Source organism: Notechis scutatus, chromosome 2 (assembly GCF_049901735.1).
Source record: "Notechis scutatus isolate UNSWTSFEM ecotype Mainland chromosome 2, rNotScu1.2, whole genome shotgun sequence".
NCBI lineage: Eukaryota > Metazoa > Chordata > Lepidosauria > Squamata > Elapidae > Notechis > Notechis scutatus.
In genome coordinates this window covers 218,337,326-218,356,608 of record NC_142010.1, presented here as the reverse complement: position 1 = coordinate 218,356,608, position 19,283 = coordinate 218,337,326, and the positions used below count along the sequence as shown (strand labels likewise).

The following is a 19,283-nucleotide window of genomic DNA, read 5'->3' as shown; positions in this document are numbered from 1 at the left end:
GTCAACTAAATGCAAAGGTATGTGTATTCAATTCTCAGTAGTGTTTGAAGCCCATCGAATAACAACTGGCTCAGGAAATAATTGAAATGTAGCATTTGATCAGGAATATCCACATTTTTGCCTTCAACTCTACTTTTTCTTTACAAATATATAGGCTTGAACAAGGCCTCAGATTTTCCTCAAAAGTCTCTGAAACTTTTTATTCACTAAGAGAGGGGGGGGAGAGATCAAAAGAATCAGAGAACCCCCATGCCCAGTTAATATCACGTTCCCTAAAACTTTCTGAAAACTTAATAGATTGTTTATGGTCAAAAGTGTTCCTTTGGATCTCACATTTAGGAACAGCATAGAGAAATAAAGCAGGTTTCTTAGTACCTAATAGTTAACTGACTTCACCACAGGCAATAGGTTTTCTTATAATAGAAAAGCTGATAAAGTTATAGTGGATCAGAAGATACTTCCACATAAGACTTGTATCATGCAATCACTCTGCCTTATTTTCAGAATTTCATGAACAGCTCAGTTCAAAAAATGCAATGCATGGTCTTCATAAAACCTATTAGCATATCCAGCTACAGCATCTGAAAACCTGTAGTATGGTTTCTTGTCATTTTGAGATAGTGAAAAACTGAAATTATATTTAAAAAGACCTCCCTTTCTCTATCATCAACACCTGGGAAAAATAAAATCCTAGCTCTGCCCAATGATATGCCTTCAATCATACTGGAGTCCACTGGAATTGGGTGGATAATAAATTTATATCATACATTATATTGTATATAACCCTCAGCTCTCCAGAAAAGAAAATAGCTGAGGATAGATCTTCGCTAAACAGAGGGTCCATTTCTGCTGCAGATCATAAAAGAAATGGTCCACCAAAGAAAGAAATCACCTAAAGTGTCACTGAGAATTCTGCTTTTAGCTTATAGTAGATGAGCTATTACTAGCAATGCTAGAAACCTTCCTTTAGAAGCACGCAATGATTAGTCACTGACAATTACCATATACTTGGTAATTAAATGGCATTTATCAAAGTAGCACATTTTTAAAATCAATAAATTTGCATATACAGGATACATAACCATAACTTCCAGATAGTAGTATTCAGTATGTTGAATATCATCTTAATAAAAGTATCTTGTTCATTTGACTTTTAGGTACTGTATAAGCTCTGTTTATGTGGATAATTAGTTTGAAGGCTTTTGGAACATACTCTAGTCTGCTTTGTTGTTAAGGTTCATTGAATTAAAGCTGTTTTGGACAAATTAAAAAAAAGATATATAATCATCAATATTATCTTGTAATGCTTGTGCAGATCAGATGTGCTAGAAAACTTAGGAGGGTAACTGAACTTTTACGCTTCAGTTAAATGAACTAGTAGGAAAGTAAACTTATTGTATTATGCATCTACACATCACAACTGTCAATAGACAACAATATAGTCTAAATGCCCAGGAATATGCAAAAATAACCATTTTGGATTAAAAATTTAAGCAAATTATTAAAACTTGCATATTTCCATAACTTGTAAGCCATTCAGACTCACTTATACAATGAGATGGATGGAGCATTAATTTGATCAATCAAACCAATTTAGGCCCTAGACCTACTTCTCTCATAATGTTCTGAATTCTGATTTTATATAATTATATCTATGTTTAAATGCATGAGTTTAACAATCCCGTAGTTGAACATTCTCCAATAACTTCACTGATTTTGGATTGTGCCACTTTAAGTATTTCCTGTTAATGATTCCTAATCTGCTTATATCATCTCTGTTCTAGTCACTACAATTCAACTGGCTTCCCTTAAAGTGGCAAAGTTTACAGATTTTATCTATAGAATACCTATAGGCTGCTCTAAATCAAGCCAATTAGGTTAATTCAATAAATGTAGCTTGACATTGCTTAAGATTAGCATATACTACGAATGTTTTCCATCTCTTAAACAGACAGAAATATAGCAAGCTTCTAAATACATCATCATGCTTCTAATATATCATAGTGCATATATCAGAGCTAAACAATTTCTGTTCAGGCTTTAAAAATCAATACAAAGTTGCATTTGTATCCTAACCATCAGCACAGGATAGATTCAGATTTTTATTCTTCTCTGAACTCCATAGATTCTTTAACTGAGTCAAATAATGAAGAAGAAAGTATATTTACAGCAGATGTTTTCAACATGCTTTATAAATATAAATTCTAAATATGATGTTAATAGACTCAAACCCACATTTTAAACTTGGATTAATCTATTAACCAATTACACCTTATGCTTATTTCCATACGTTATGGCAGCCTCATGCTTTTATGGGAGAGATGTAATGGAGACAACTCTAAATCTAAAAATAAGTTTAATAAGACATAAGAGGCTGAATGGATCCATATTTGTAAAAGAAATGTAAAAAAAAAAACACTGGCTACAGTTGCAAAAAACACAGTGAAGCAAAACAATATTTTGATCTATGACTCTTTCCATATTCTAGAGCATAAATATGCTTTGGGATATGAATATATTAATTATGTTCCTTAAAAGAATGAGCTTTGCTATGTTTCTAATCAAATGTTGACCAAATAAGATAGACTAATAAATATGAAGTTTGGAAGTGAAACTTCATGAGAGAGCAATTGTTGTGGGCAAGTATGGGTTAGAAGAAAATCATTACAATTTTTGTGAATGGTCATGTATTTATGAGGGCATATTTTAGGATATCTAACTATTTGAGTACACCAATAAACAGTGGTAATGCTGTATCAAAATGAGTTTGGAATTGCAGGAAGTTTTGGGAATCATTTTGCTGAAGGCTCTTTTAGGTTCTTCTATATTACCTACCGTGTTTCTCATATAATAAGGCTGGGTCTTATTTTATTTTGAGCCCCGAAAAAATGGCTAGGCCATCTTTTCGGGGTGACTTAATTTCCCCCCTTGCATCTTCGGGCGGGCGGTGACGGCTTGGATGTTGACCTTGGTGGGGCACTTCGTATCGGGGTCAATGCAGGCAGCACCATATCCGGGTGTGCAACAAAAGTACTTCCTAACGCAAGCCCCCACCATTCCCCCATTTCATGTTTTAATATAGGCCTTAATTTGGGGGAGGGGCTTAATTTCATTTCATGCCTATAAAACATGCTGGGACTTCCTATTGGGGGAGGCCGTATTGTTGGAGAAACAGGGTAAATGCCATCTCATGTATCAATGGTACTTATAAACAATGTACACATTCACTTTCTAGCTATTTATTCCACCTTTTCTGCAGCAGTTCATGGTGTTTAAATGGTGATTTCTCTTCACTCTACAAACAAGTAAGATTGTTTGACTGAGAAAGAATGACTTGTCCTCCACAAGATGCTGAAGCTGAGAATCAACTTGAATTACATGAGTGGCACAGAAGTATTAGAAGACCACTCTTCAAATAAATTAAATAAAATATATCTCAGGCCTGGCATGCAGAAGACTGGGTTCCTCTTTATGAAATGAGATAAATTCTTTTTTAGCAGAAGGATTAGATTGTAATTAGTTTACTAATATTATATATCTAGCAATATCTAAGGGATGGTTGTAATGATCTCTAGGAAGAAATATTTCAAACAGATTAAATAGAATATGAATGAGAGTTAATATGGATTAGAATCCATATTTATCTGACAAAGTAACCTTTAGTCTCTGAAAGTTTATGCTACAAATAGACTTTAATGTCCTATACTGTTGTGTTTACATATCAAGTAACCCTAACCCTTTCCCTCTTGTGTTTTATTTTTCCTCCAAGTTCAATCAATTGTGCATCTTAGAAACATGCTTTGAGGCTGAGCTTTTGTCTTTAAAATGATTAGTACTTCTTCATCCACCAGAGATGTATTTCTCTTTTCACAAAGGAAGGGAGACTGCAAATTGAAATTCTAGCTATTAATTTTATTCACTGCCTAGTAACAGCAGCCTGTGTGCTGCTTTTTCCCATTTTATTGCAAATGCTCCCTTTTATCGCCTTTAACCTCCTTGTCCCCAGTGGTTGCCTGAGCATTTGTTCCCAGTAATGTGCTAGGCAATCTGACAGTAATGTGCTAGGCAATCTGACATTCAGCAGCTCATTTTTGATGCCGAAGTTAAGCCCAGGTCAACACTTCAATTACAAACCCCATTTTAAGGGGTCTCAAACAGCAGAAGAAATTATTCACATTGACATGAAAAGTCTTTTCCAAGGAGAAAGGCTCCCCCATTTCCTTCAGAGTTTATAAAAGATACTCCGAACATTTGGAGTATCATTTTACACTGTTTGTCACATAGACTCTATGTGCTTCAATCCTTTATACAGTTCTGTGGTTGCACAGTTCCACCCTTATAATTGTACAGTGTTTTAGCAAAAGATCATCCAAAAAAACCTATGGATGTTGCCAAAGCCAAGGAAGATGCATAGATGTTAATAGCTAAATAAAATGATGATAAAATTCTCTTTCATATCCAAGCTCACCAATCCACATTGCAATAAAATGTTCTCTAGGTGCTGAGGATCAGCAAATAAGTTATATTTATATATTCAATTCTGAAGATAAAATTGACCACACATATTGCATTACATTTTTAACATCAAATGGAATTACATCAAATGACTTCATTTATGTAGTTAACAAAGAACCTGAAAAAATCAGATTCTTATTCATTAAGTTCTGTGAAGACTTCATATAATACCATTGAACTAGTAATATATACTTTAAGTTTCAGTGGAAAAAACATTGAAAAATAAAGAAGTCGTAGAGAAATTATCAAAATAAATGATATTATGAAATATATTACATTTCAAATACAATAAATCTCCACAAATATATATTTAAAACAGCCTACTAAAATTGGAACAGAATCCAGTAACAGATTGAGATCACCCTGTAATAATTTATTAGGAACACCAATATTATTGAACAGGTTGTAGGAGGATGGATGGCTAGCTAATACCAAAAACCCTCCAAAACAATCTCTAATTCATTCAGAAAACCAAGTGATTGGAGATTAACCATGCCGATGAACCATAATTACCTGGTATGACTGTTGGAAGAAAGACTCTCCCAGGGCTGTACACTACAGCCAGTAACTGCATAGGCTCCCCCACAGCTTCCGTCCAATTTCATCAACAGGGCCTTGGCTGCATTCTCAGCTGTCTTCCTACAGTCATGGGCTCTTTTAAGCATCTGGGTGATGCTTTCATCCCTTGTTTGATCCCCTGTTCACAAGCAAATGATCAGAACAACATAATACTGGAGAAGTTCAGAAGCATTAATGTGAGTCAATGTGCTTTTAAGCAAACTTCTATGTTCCCATGAGGACATTAGCACGTAATGGACTTCAAAAATAATTGGGCTTAGAAAGAAGTGAAACTGGCAGTGGTACAAGGATGAACTCTCCACGAACAGTCTACATAGAGTGAGTCTTTCATCCTCTGTTCTTGCTCCTCATGTGACATCTTTGTAGGAACAATGAGATCTGAAGAAAAACTAAAGCTGTATCATGAATTGAATGGGATTCCACAAGAACCAAATCACAGCCATAATGTCTCTCTACCTCTATCCAGACTCTCCTAATTTTTTTGTACTACCTGAAATAGAACAATATCTATTCATACAAATTGTTTCATAGCTTCCAATCATTATTACCTCGTATTCTGCTACTGAGAACTGTTTTGGTTAATCATTTTATTGTTTTTATTCTAGGTATTAAAAAAAAATTATACTATGTTATAAAAGGATGTCACTGTACAATTTAAAATAATATTTATGGATTTAATTGGACACTTTTTATTTCAAAAGCCTGATATTTCATGTGAAATGTACATTTTATCTAACCTATGCATTAAATGGTACAAAGTTGAATATGAAAAACCCAAAGCTGAATGTTTGGATGTTTCAACAAGACAACAATCTGAAGCGTACTTCCAAATCCACTAAGAAGGGCTTACAGGAAATAAAGATGAAAGGTTTTGAAACAGCTTTTACAGACCTCATACTGACAATAAATTCCAATAAGTGCTTTTGGTAGCGTGGAGAGCCCTAATCCCCTGCTCTATCATCCCATATGGCTCTAGATCAGGGTATCTGCAAACTTGGCAATTTTAAAATTTGTGGACTTCAACTTATTAATTGTTCTAACTGTCAGAAAATTTCTCCTTGGTTGGTTTTCTCCTTGATTAGAAGCAGGTTACTTTTGTTCAGTCCTGATTTTCTATGAGTCACGAATAATGTTTTCTATTTGGACATGTTATAGTTTGCATAGTTTTTATTACATAAAATCACAAAAGCTATAATTTTTATTTCTTTTGAGTAGTTTTTGTCAAAACTATTTTGCATTTTATAAGAAATAAGAATACAATTAACTTTGGCTTCTTAAAGCTATTGTTCTAAATAGATTTTAAAATAAATAAATATGTTGTTTTCTAAAGAAACTTGTTTTCAATTTAGAAGAAAAGATTCATTCTGGAACTCTCCAGTGTGACTGTGAATAATTAATTCCAATATGCTAAAACAAAGGACAGAAATTTATTGGTCTTGTGACAGTGAAATCAGATGATCATTTGATCTTTAAAAAAACTTCCATTTAACATATTGTTGACTGTTGAGATGCTGAGGTAATAAATTAAATCTTCAAACATGCTGTTTCCATGCTCTGAAATACTCCAGATTTCTAATTTTGGGAAACAAATTGAATGAAAAATAGCATTTTTAAAGTACTAATCACATAGATAAAATATTTAACCTCCTCACTCAATTGTTGATGTGACTGTTTATGGATTTCCATCTAATAACCCTATATCAAGATCTGTTATTGTTCAAAACACTTTTTCTTGCATTCTGTTATTTAACTTCCAATTGAATCATTTGTTATAACTGTACTTGGTTGTTCTAACAAGCACGCAGGGAGCCATGTAATAGTTCACTATTGTAATGTTCCCTTTAAAGGTGATGGATAGCAAATAAAGTGCAAATTGGATTATTAGAGAGAAAGTGATTCAATGAACACTTACCGACAGACCCAACACCTGCAGCTCTGAATTGTCCAAGAATAAGAGATTGTTCACTTTCAGCCAATGCTAGCAACAGCTCATAGGCTTCAATGCACTGTTCACTGAGGAGAGAAAAAGTCTGAATCGGTGCATGTGTGGGGAAATTAATCTACCTAAAACCCTACTCTGTTGAACCCTACTCTGTGGAAAACTAGCAAGTATGATGATCATTAGTGGTCTCTATGTTCCTAAATAACAGCTTGAATAATTCACATAAGTAACATAAGGAGAACATAACAACATAAGCATAAAATAACATAAGCAGGGGGTTGGACTAGAAGACCTCCAAGGTCTCTTCCAACGGTGTTATTCTAATAATGATTCATATAAATAATATAAGGAGAACTGCATAAATAAAATTCACAGTAAACTTTTGATTATAGAATAAAAGCCTTTAATTCTGGATATTATGAAATTATAGAACTACTTTCCTAGGTTTCATTAGAGGTTCAAGACAGACACTATTTTTTTTCAAGAAATCATCACCACACCAGTTCTAAAAATCTACTTTTAGTATAGAACTAATTAGTTTAGATGAAACCAAGCCAGGTACATTTCCCCTCCCCATGTCCTACAGCATATCAGGCATCCCAGGGTAAAATATGGGACAGTTGAATTGGATAACTAAACCTTAGAGTGGCAGAAACTCTTTCCTTGAAGCATTTCTTTTATTCTGTCTTGCTTTTGCTGGAATAAGAAATAGCCTGAATAGCTGGTAAATAACTTCCCTGAAGACATTTTCAGTGCCAAAAATATTTTGGATTTTAGCATGAATAATAACAAACATGGATTGCTTTTATTATCTGCTTGATAAACATTATGTGTTTCACTAAATTGTTCTTAAAAATAACATTTAGATACTTTGTTAAGCCTTGATGGGAATTTAAGTTTGAGTTTTAAGGTATAAGCATAAACCAAAGAAGTGCTAAATACTTTCCTTTAGTAACCATGTTGTCATATTAACTGACAATCCATCAAAGCAAAGATACAAATTTGAAATAGAGTAATTTCCCAACTGTGAGACCTATTAAACAGTGGAATAACTTGCCCATAGGAGCTGAAACTGACAGTTTTCAAACCAAGGTTGGTAGCTATTTGTCTGGAATGGTCTGAAAATTCTTGCCCTGGGATGGGGGTTGGACTAAAAAATGTCCCTTCCAAGTCTATCATTTGAAGTCTGTGGACTTGAAGTGGAAAATTGCCTACTTATGGTTATCTCTAGAAATTCACTTGCTAAGTAGAAAATATTAACAGCAGGCAAGAAATTAAGTAAAATAAAGAGAAAACATAATACTTTGGCGCAGAGTCCTTAAACTTTTCATAGTACAGGTAGTCCTCAACTTACAACCATTTGTTGTTCAAAATAACAACAGCATTGAAAAAAGGGACTTATCTGTTTTCATAGTTATGACCATTGCAGCATCCCCATAATCACATGATCAAAATTCAGAGGCTTCACAACTGGCATGTATTTATGAGGATTGCACTATCCCAGGATCATGTGATCACCATTTGTAACATTCCCAGCCAGCTTCCAACAACCAAGTCAATGGGGGAAGCCAGATTCGCTTAACAACTGCATGATTCACTTAACAACTGTGGCAAAAAGGTTGTAAAATGAAGCAAACTTCACCTAACTGCCTTGCTTAGCAATGGAAATTTGGGGCTCAATTGTGATCGTAAGTCAAGTACTACCTGTAAATCAAACAATGTAAGAATATGTATCAGTTCATTCATTTATTTATTTTCTCATATATTCTCCATTGTTATACCTGTATTGCAATGCCAGCCTGAGGGCTGTGGCATTGGATTCATATTTTCCAACCAACATGCTCATCCTTTCAGCATTGCTCTTACACTCTTCCAGAGTTATTGTCAATAAATCATTCTGAGATTTTAAGTGCTCGATGCGACTGTGGAAAAGAAAATCCTCTTAGTTTTTATGTAGAGGTAGTTGAGGAAAACTAATGTAAACCATTTTTGCTTTCCTTAGACCTATCAAAGGCTGAACAAAGTATTAGCCCTTGGAACCAAAATGGAGACAATGATCCCAATTAGGATAGCAGCAGCCATAGCTTTTCACAGCTGGTGCTTCTTCAATACCATAACTGATTGGAGGTGCATGCTCTTATGAATTTGTATGAGGCTGTGGAGTATAATCCTCTCACATGGTGGCCTGATTTGGCAATTCCTGCTTATTACTTCTCTCACTGTGATCTACCCAAATCACTCTTAAAGATTTCATACCACATTTCTCTGGAGACAACATCAGCTATTGCTATGACTTAAAGAGCAATATGGAAATCCTAACAAATCCCTTTATGACATAATACTGATGACTACATTATCTTGTTGAAAGAAAGATCATGATAAGGACTGTCCTCTTTTCATTATCATAAATTTCTATATTGCTATCCAGCTGGTATAAGCATAATTCACAAAAATCAAAATGAAATTAATAAATTAATTAACTGAAAGAGAGTACTCTTGCTCCCTCCCTCGCTCTATATATGTAAAGGTGTTTTTTTTTATCAATATAAAATTACTTAACATTTGTGCACTGATAATGAGTTTGCTTATATAGTTTTCCTAGAAAGTCAATTTTATTTCACAATATATTTTTCTATGCAGATAAATTCATGGTCCAATTATTCAATATATTCATGAGATGCTCTTTTAAAACTTCCTAACAGTGACAAACAATAAAATGCACAGTATAAATGATAAATGCATGTTCCTAAATTTTTATTTCTTAATCTTGAGAGGAAAAAAAAGATGTAGATGCTAGGTAAAACTCAGAAAAATTTTCCGTAACTTGGCTTCAAAATGGAAAAGGCCCATTCTCATGTAATTCACTTCAGCACCAACTTTGGATTAAAGTTAATATAGGGAATCTACTCTGTTGCAAAACAAAAAGTGGCTCTGCACATAAAAATGTCATCTTACCTGTTCAACCGTTCTGTTTCTACTTCAAATTCTCTAATTTTGCTTTCAGAGATAGCAGATCCATGTGAGTAGAGTGTTTGAAAAATCTCTTGAATATTGGAACAGTCTTGAAGCGAATGTGCCAGGTGTTCTGCCACACTACTGGATACCTGTACACAGGTGTTGAGAAAACTATTATAGCAATAGCACTTAGACTTATGTACTGTTTCATAATGTTTTACAGCTCTAAGTGGTTTACAATCAGCATATTGCCCCCAACAATATAGGTCCTCATTTTACCCACCTCGAAAGGATGGAAGGCTGAGTCAACCTTAAGCCTGGTAAGATTCAAACTGTCAAATTGCAGTCAACCAGCAGTCAGCAGAAGTAGGCTAGAGTACTGTATTCTAACTACTGTGCCACAACCAAATAATTATGAATATTGTTTGGATATTATTATTATTATTAGGATATTGGATAATGTTTTGTATCTTGTATAAATAACAGGAATAGTCATTAAAATTATTTTATCTTCTGGAGATTGAGCCACTGCTCAACTCAGATTTAAACATGTTGGAATAACAAAGGAATAGGGTGGGGAAGAAATATAAGCACAGTAGAGTTTTCCTAGAAATTATATTTTTCATTTTGGCCTTCAAGCTCAAAGCAATGAACAAAACAAATTAAGAAAACTTCACTGTAAATCTGCTTTAGATGTTCACATCATGGCTGGATTAGCCTGCAACTTCTAGAATGAATGGCCAAGTAGAAGAAGTACTAAGTACTTGAAAAAATAACATTAGAAGAAATAGCCATTTCTCATTGTCCTCTAGTTTTGTAATTAAGTGCATTCCTAATAATTCTATCATCTCTTAAGCAATGATAATGCCATTACATGAAACTTGTATATTAATTTTGTCAACTCTGTTCAAGTGAGTCTAGGGAAACTAAACATTTTTAAGAACTATTTTCAAAATATTCTATCAACATACAAAAGAAAGGAAATGTTGATGGGGAGAGGAATGATAAAGATTCCAAACTCAGTTCATATAGTGATTTATTGTCTGAATTTTCTCTAATATTGGTCATATAATTTTTAACAGAGCCACATAAAAATATAACTCCTGAGTATGTATTTTAAAGGTGTTCCATTTGAATGCTTGCTCTCTCTAAAAAGAGCTGCAGGAAACAGAGATGTTTACTGCAGAATCCAAATGCACGATTGTGTATATTTTATATCTTTATCCTGAAAGATAAAAGAAATTTAGTTTTCATACTTCAGAGAAGAGGTACCAAGAACACGAACCCTTAAATTATAAAATTTAAAGCCCTAGTGAACTTGCTTGGTTTAAGATAAGAGCTGCTTTTATTTCTATGACATTCATACAATCTTGATCTCATGGCTGTCAACTACTGTAAGCTGCTAAATATGTACTTTGTGTGAATATTATACTTACTCCTATGCTGCTGATTTCTGATCCCAGGACAGGACGGTCAGATGCTGAAGATTCTGATCTCGTCTTTGAAAGCTTAACTCTCTCCGCAATCTAGAAACAGTTAAAGTAGGATAGGAAATCAATCACAAAAATGAGTTTTTATGGAACCCACATAATTGTGGGCCCCTTTACAATATCTTCTAAGATTCTCCTCATTTCAATCAGATACCATGGTTCAGAAACTCAATCTTAAAATGCATATATAAGCTAGAATGTGTGTTATGACCAAACAAGGGTGAAATTTCTTACAAAGTTATTTCTCCTGCTGGTTCAGGACCATTGTAGAATAGTTGCACAACAGAGCAGCAAAAGTAAGCAATAATATCCTAGGACTCACCTTAGCAATGGGGATGTCATTACTACTGCTGCTGGTGCTTAATTCTCCAGTACTAGGATTAATGGGACGGTTTGCAGAAGTGAGGCGACCTGGACTTGATGGGCCTGTTGCCTGGACACTCTGTAATCGAGTCTGTAGTTCTCTGACCTACAAAAATATAATTATGTAAGCCAATACTATTTCTCTATTTTCTTTAACTTGGTTTGGTAATGTAAGAGAAACCTGCTTCAAGTTGGGATAATTGATAATAACAAACCTTCAATAGTTTTTATTCAAAAGCTTTCCCTTGACTCTTGATATCACAAAGGGATACTTATTTTTATATTATTTTACCTAACATTATCATATTTTGAAAACATTTTCTGTCTATAGAGAAAGCATATATTGAAGATACAATCAATGGATTTCTGGCAAGAAACATAAAAGGTGTATGGCATGGATAATTATCTTACAGAACTTTTAGACAGAATCAAATAATTTTTTTTTAAACATAGCTGACAAAAAAAATAGGGACACATATAGTTCCAAATTGATTAAAACATTGTGTCTGCCCATAATCCAAATTTCCAAAAACCAATGAAATAACTAGAAGCATAAATTTATGTAAAATGACAATTTTATTGATTTTCTCCAAGTAGAAAGCAAAGTATATAAGAAATCTCAACTTTATGTGTTGCTTTAGTTTTCTCTTTAGGAAATAAAATAAACAGGTCAATTTTTCACTGGCAAAAGATAAAATTACTTCACTAGAGAATTGGGAATAGTGAAAAATCAGTGATGAGAAAAATTGGACTTTAGTTAATGAGTGGCAATAGAATGGACAAAAATATGCAAAAAGGTTAAGGAATTTCTAAGATGAACATGAATTTGAACATGAATTTGAATATAGATGATTCTCCCAAAAGCAATTCTTGAAAAGTTAAGTTTGTTTTGGAAAAGTCAGATCTAAACTAACAAAGCTTATTAGATTATGAAGTTGAGAAAACAAACATCCAAATATGTTCAGTTAATTTGTTATCAAGATAAAGGGTTCCTTATCAGGTTTTAAAAAATCAGTTTAACAGGATTCTTATCTTAGGATACATATTGTACTGTCTCCATTTCTACAACCCTGTAATCCCTTAATTCTTTTAATTTGGGGTAGAATTGAAATAGTACTGACTATTTCAAACTAAACTTGTGTGTTTAACTATTGAGCAAAGTAAAAGGAAAACAAAATCCAGGGTCTACCTCAAAAGACTTGGTTGAAGATGGTCTTGATACCTTTCCTAAATGTGAAAGGAATGGAAGGTAGGACCATCTCCAAAGAAGGGCATTCCATAATACCACTCTGCTGTTTATTAAAGCAGACACATCCTTTTTCAGGTTCATTCAGAAATTTGGGGGAAAAATGCTTTTATGAAAAGGCAGAGAGATGCTTAGCTTTTGCAAGTTCTGAAGCATTTCAAAGTAATCACAGAATAATGTAAAAATTCTGATCTTAAGACTTGCAGCAGATACTTAACAAAAACAGAACTTGGCACTTTTCATCTGCAATATCACTCTGAAATAAGACTTCAGAAATTTGTGTTGAGTAAACAAAAGTTCAAAAATGAATGTGAGTTATCATTGTGAATTATTATATTTCAAACCTTAAAAAGAATCTTGATAAGAAATTTTTTTCCCAGACAAATGGGTAACTGCAGAAGAGAGATCACTTTGCTTATTATTAAAGTTAGTTAGGAAAATAGCCTTAGTGAAATGATAATTTTTGAAGATTTTCTGAAAAAATGACCAAATTAGTTGGGAAGTGGCATGTAGCATGAAGTGTCCACTCTAAACATCATTTTTAGTTATATTCACCAGAATGCCACACCGGACAAGCCTTTTTAGGGGGGAAAACATAAATGGAGGCTTTATTTTGGTATTATGCTTGGTATAATGGCCAGAAAATAAAGTTAAATTGAATAGATAGAAGATGTCATGGAGGTTAGATTCAGGGTATCACATCTGATTTCTTTTGGAAACACAGAGAATTTTTTAATTGCACTTCACTGAAAAGAACAAAAAGAAGTGTAATAACCATTTAACCACAATAGGAAATTGTTCCACTAAAACTTCATTAGCTGAACTACTGAAAGAAGCCTCATGAACAATGGCAAATTATATGAAAGCAAGACATATTTTAAAGCAGAAATGGTTTATCTTTATACAGTATTTCAACTGCATCAATGAAACCAGTGAGAAAGAATTTTAATGTTATGAAATCAAACATAAATATGATTGAAAATACATAAAATGTCAGTTAGAAGAGGGGACATTTAGATCACTTCATTGTTAATTGACTGGGCCAGATATTTCTATCATTTATCCAATACTATTGAGATATTGTCTGAAGTGATTTTCAGGAAATAAACTGTATCCTGGAAACCTTGCAGAAATATTTGATTGCTGGCATACCTCATCAACATGTCATATTTTTCTATCTTATGGCTCCATATTCAATATTATATATATCCTCTTAATCAAAGTAATAACTGAATAGTCTTACCATCAAATGTTAATAATTAAGAAAAGTGGGCATACAACCTCCTGTGGCTTTGCATCATTTAGGAGTATAAGGTACATGGTAAATAACCATGTGCCAACATAGAATATAATTTGATATGTATTGAAGAACAAGTTAACTTAATACAAAGAAAAAAATATATTGGTCATGACAGCAATAATAAAAACAAAAGTTCAATTAATGTACAATAGCTAATACTTCAGGTTCATAAAGTCAAAATACATAGAGATACGTAACATTAACGAATTGCTGAACATTGTTTCTAGTTTCCCAGATGAGAAAAGAGCTAGCATATTAGATTTACTTTCCTGATTGTTTACTTTTCCAGTTTTCAGGGCTTTCATATTTTTTCAAAAATAAAATAGATGCTTTTATCTCCAATATGTTTACTAGTAACATAGATATGAATGATTTGTACCTTTGATCTAAAACAGATGTTCAACATGTTTATTTATCCACGTTTATTTTAAACAGAAGATATTGTGTATTTACAAGTATACACACAGTACTACAGATCAAAGCAAGGGCAGATCTGTTTAGAAATTGCTCACATATTTCCATGACCTTATATATAAATAGGAACCACATAGGTAGGTATACAACTTCAGCCTGATCTTTAAATTTTTTTTAACCAAAATGTATATATTTTAAAAGATCTATATTTAATGTATATGAATTTGCAAATATTTTGCATAGTATTGTATTGTATTAATATATAATGCAATATCACATATTAATATAATCAATTTATAAACAGAATTACTAAGCAATATGCACATTTCAGTATAAATGTTTTTTACAGATAGCAAACAACTGCCCTTTTTATATGGTTACTCTGCAAAGAAGTAAAGCTACATTATGTGCACCGTAAAATTTTTTAAGTAATTACCTCATTTGCTAATGACCTTGAAGAGGCACATGTCATTTCTTAGATATTATACTCAAAAATGGAACAAACTGTTAACTGAATACATTAAATATCTAAATTAATTAACCTTCTAACAAGCCTCCAAAACCCAACTGAGAGCACTTTGTTTGATTACAGATATTGGACTAAAGTAACAGCCCTATTGATTTTTTAAGTTTCAACTTCTTTTATGTACCCAATTTAATGTGTACAGAAGAAAAACTAAATTTAAGTAAGGGTTTCTTTCTCATCCCCTAGGGAATGTCCCATTTGGTTACAGTTGCACATATAAAATATTTAACAGGTCACAGAAAACATTAATTTGTGTGGCAGCTATAGTCTGTATTACAAATGCAAATAAGCTCCCTAGTGCATACCATTACATCATGTGCCTGACATGGACATTTGTTACAGACAGATTCCTCTAGGGAAAAATAAACTTACTGTTAAGCAAATTAGCATTAGTTTAGAGTACAAGGCTTCCCTAATTTTCAATATGAAAGGAGGAAGAAATGAAGAATAAAAATTCTGAATTTAGTGATCAGAAGCCTATGTTTCAATTTTTATGTTATAGACCAAAATGTACCGGTTAACGATAGTAAAACAAACAAAAAAAACTATATTACTTTTGCTTTTATACTAAGTGAGAATATTTCTTCCAGGGATGAAGATCAATAATTGTAGTGCAGTATCTATTCTGATTAAAAGCACAGGGGTCAAAATGTTATTTTATATCTTTAATTACCATAAAATGTGATAAGGATCAAGGTTCAAAATAGATTTAGATTCATTCATGGAGTCTCTATCAAAGAGAAGAAATACATGGAACCTTCCTATTCAGGTTATTGACTTTCAGTTTGGGTTATGGGTAGTCACTATAGAAAGTAGGATAACTTGATTAGACAAACCAGGGACAGAACCTTACAGACAACATTCTAGACAGAACCATGGACCACATTCAGATCTGGGCAGGCTCCATTAGGACCCAATATAAATACCTCTCCTGGAATTCCTTTTTCCTATGCTACTACCAATTCTTTCCCCAAATGCTGAAATGTTCCTCAGCATCCCATTGATTATTTGTTTGGTAAACTTCAAGGAAGTGCCATCACACTAGGACTAACATGATAGAAGGCTATCTTGGTGCAGGTTGTCCCATAGTTTTTTCACCAGCGAATGGCATTTCTCCACAGCCCACTAAACATTTGTGTCAAAAATTGTGTATGGTCATGTGTGTTTATACATAGACATGCACCCATACCAGATGTGGTATTCAGCAGGTTCTGACCAGTTCTGGAGAACAGGTAGCGGAAATTTTGAGTACTCGAGAGAACTGGCAAATACCACCTCTGACTGGAGATTTTACAGTATCTTTCCCCTGCCATGCCCACCAAGTCACGCCAACAGAACTGGTAGTAAAAATGTTTGAATCCCACCACTGACCCATACATATATACAGCATCAGAGAAATAATTGCAACTCTCTTTTACTCAAGCCCTCTAATTCAAATAAGGTAAAATAAGTTAAGATAACTTTTATTGTCATTTTTATTTTTACTATGAGCACATTGGCCACATTAAAATGCAGTTCTGTTGTCTATTCTCAAGAGAAAGTGTATATCTACCCAAACACATACATAACATACATGTACACATGCTATATATATAAATATATACCTGCACCATATGTCTGCACCACTCATACCACACGTATTAATTACTGTCCATTTTACATAGCAGAAAGAGGGAATGTGAGAGTTCACAAGACTGATGCTGTGACTGAATCTAGTTGTTCTACTTCATATCATGAAGCTTCCTCCCAGAAGGTAACAAGGAAAACAGGACATGAACAGGATGTATAGTGTCCTAAACAATCCGTGGACTTTGCTCAAGCATGGCTTATATGCTAGTCCTGGATAGAAGGAAGTGAATTACCAAAGATCTTTTCTGCCATCCTCACCACTCTCCATTGCCTTTCTGTCCACAGCAGTAATGCTTCCAAACTAGACAGTAATGCAATATGAGAAGATGCTCTCAATCGTCCCTCTATAGATACTGATTAAGGAGAGGGAAAGGAAGATGAACTTTTCTCATGCAACGAAGAAAATGCAGGAGCTGCTGTGTCCGGTTCAGCAGTGTCTCACTGTTGAGAGACCTAGCTAGCCTACTCATTAGCTGCACACTAAGAAACCACCTTCACAAGTGAATCATTAATACATAGAGGTGTGTTGACCTCTATATATAAAGCAGCGCCTAAGTGATTTAAAATTAAGTCATTTTATTTAAAAACATCTCAGTTCAAAACTAAGGTTAGTTTCTTTTTCATTTCAATCTGGTCATTTCTTCTATTGCTTTCTGATAGCTACTCTATTTACTAACCTCATGGTTAAAAAAACAAGTGAGTTTCATTCATAACTACAAGGAATACAATTTACCCTATTAAGACCAGCTGTTGCAGCTCAGGACAAAAAAAAAAGCATGAGGGAAATAAAGGAATTTATAAAGTGGAGGGGGGCTTAAATGCTGACTCTCAGGGAAAAAATTGCATACTTTCCAGTCTTGCAATTAAATCTGTTTCAACTGTTGGCACAAAACACTTTTTGATTGCTTCATAGATAGTTTGCCAAGCTTCCCTTTTCTGGATAAACCAAGTTCACATATTGTACATAATGTCTTCTGATATAAAAATCAGCATTAGGCTGGATCTAAAGGATAATCTAAGGTCCTTGAATAGTAGAAGTACAGATCTGAATAGAATCATTCTTTGTAATAAATACAATGCATTCCATTATTATTGAGTTGTTTTTGTTAAAACTAAAAAAACTACAGCCCCATAATCTACTTTTCAATAATAAAATCCCTCACAAGGTAGATCGTAAGAAAATCAGAAGAAATAAAAACAAATTTTGCAATGGAGCAATTTTTTTTAGCCAAAAGCAATATTTGGCTGCTAAGATGAACTAATAGATGAACAACATTTGAAAGCTGCAGAATGGAATAAAGTGACCAGGAAAAATTGAGGCCATCTGCTACTTTAAATCTATTTTCTACAATTTAACATACTGCAGCTATGGTTAGGCTAATACAGTTGGAAGATATGAAGGCAAAAGAAGCTGTTTTAAAGTTTTCATTATCAGGTAGTAGAGAAAGCTGAAAGCTTTGGTATATAATTCCTTTCTCTAAAATGGGCACAAAGGAAAGTCTAGCTTCATACCTTAGCTTGAACTTATTTGTAATTTAAAAACAAATGCAGAGACAATTTTAAGTTTCTGCTTTTTTGTGTGATGGACTGATTGGGTGCCTTCAGCTCAGAATTGCTGCTTTGGTACACTGACAAGAGAACAACTTTCGAACAATTGCATACTCCTGATCTATGCACTTTTAAAAGGTTTCTGCTCTATTGCTCTAATTATACCATACACTTGATTAGATATGCAATATGTTTCTGGGGCTAAAAAACGCATTAAATTGTGCTGAATAGAAGTTTTGATAGTGAGATTATTTGTATAGCAGAACAGCAGATCCGTAAAAAAAACAAATGAAAGAATAAGGAATGCATTCAGAAATTACTATTTTTAGTGGCTCAAACGAGAAGGAAAATTATAGAAGTATGCTGATGTTAATTCCCATATCCAATTTATGTGAAAAATGAAGCCACTGAGAAGTAAATACATAGCTATATGTATTTGTATAAAAATGTTCAATGCATACACCACACATATTAAACATCCTGCTTTCAAAAAGTTCCTGCTCCACATATGACTAAGTACACTCTTCAAAATATCAATGAAGTCTGATTCAGCCCTACCCTAACACTAGGTAAAGATAAAGGTTCCCCTTGCATATATGTGCTAGTCGTTTCCAGCTCTAGGGGGCGGTGCTCATCTCTGTTACAAAGCTGAAGAGCCAGCACTGTCCGAAGACGTCTCCGTGGTCATGTCGCCGGCATGACTAAATGCTGAAGACGCACGGAAGGCTGTTACCTTCCCAACAAAGTGGTCCCTATTTTTGTACTTGCATTTTTTT

General features: G+C 33.7%; 1 protein-coding gene across 2 annotated transcripts in view; it reads right to left on the bottom strand.

Annotated features, from left to right (window-relative positions):
* Nucleotides 1-19,283, bottom strand: part of MCC (MCC regulator of Wnt signaling pathway) — a 199,994-nt gene that overhangs the window by 10,724 nt on the left and 169,987 nt on the right. For both annotated transcript variants that reach the window (XM_026673292.2, XM_026673301.2), the window contains 6 exons: nucleotides 11,804-11,950; nucleotides 11,428-11,517; nucleotides 9,992-10,140; nucleotides 8,818-8,958; nucleotides 7,007-7,107; nucleotides 5,029-5,212 (listed from right to left, as the gene is read on the bottom strand). In XM_026673292.2, coding sequence (XP_026529077.1) covers nucleotides 5,029-5,212; nucleotides 7,007-7,107; nucleotides 8,818-8,958; nucleotides 9,992-10,140; nucleotides 11,428-11,517; nucleotides 11,804-11,950 — 812 coding nt within the window. The remainder of the gene's footprint in view (nucleotides 1-5,028; nucleotides 5,213-7,006; nucleotides 7,108-8,817; nucleotides 8,959-9,991; nucleotides 10,141-11,427; nucleotides 11,518-11,803; nucleotides 11,951-19,283) is intronic.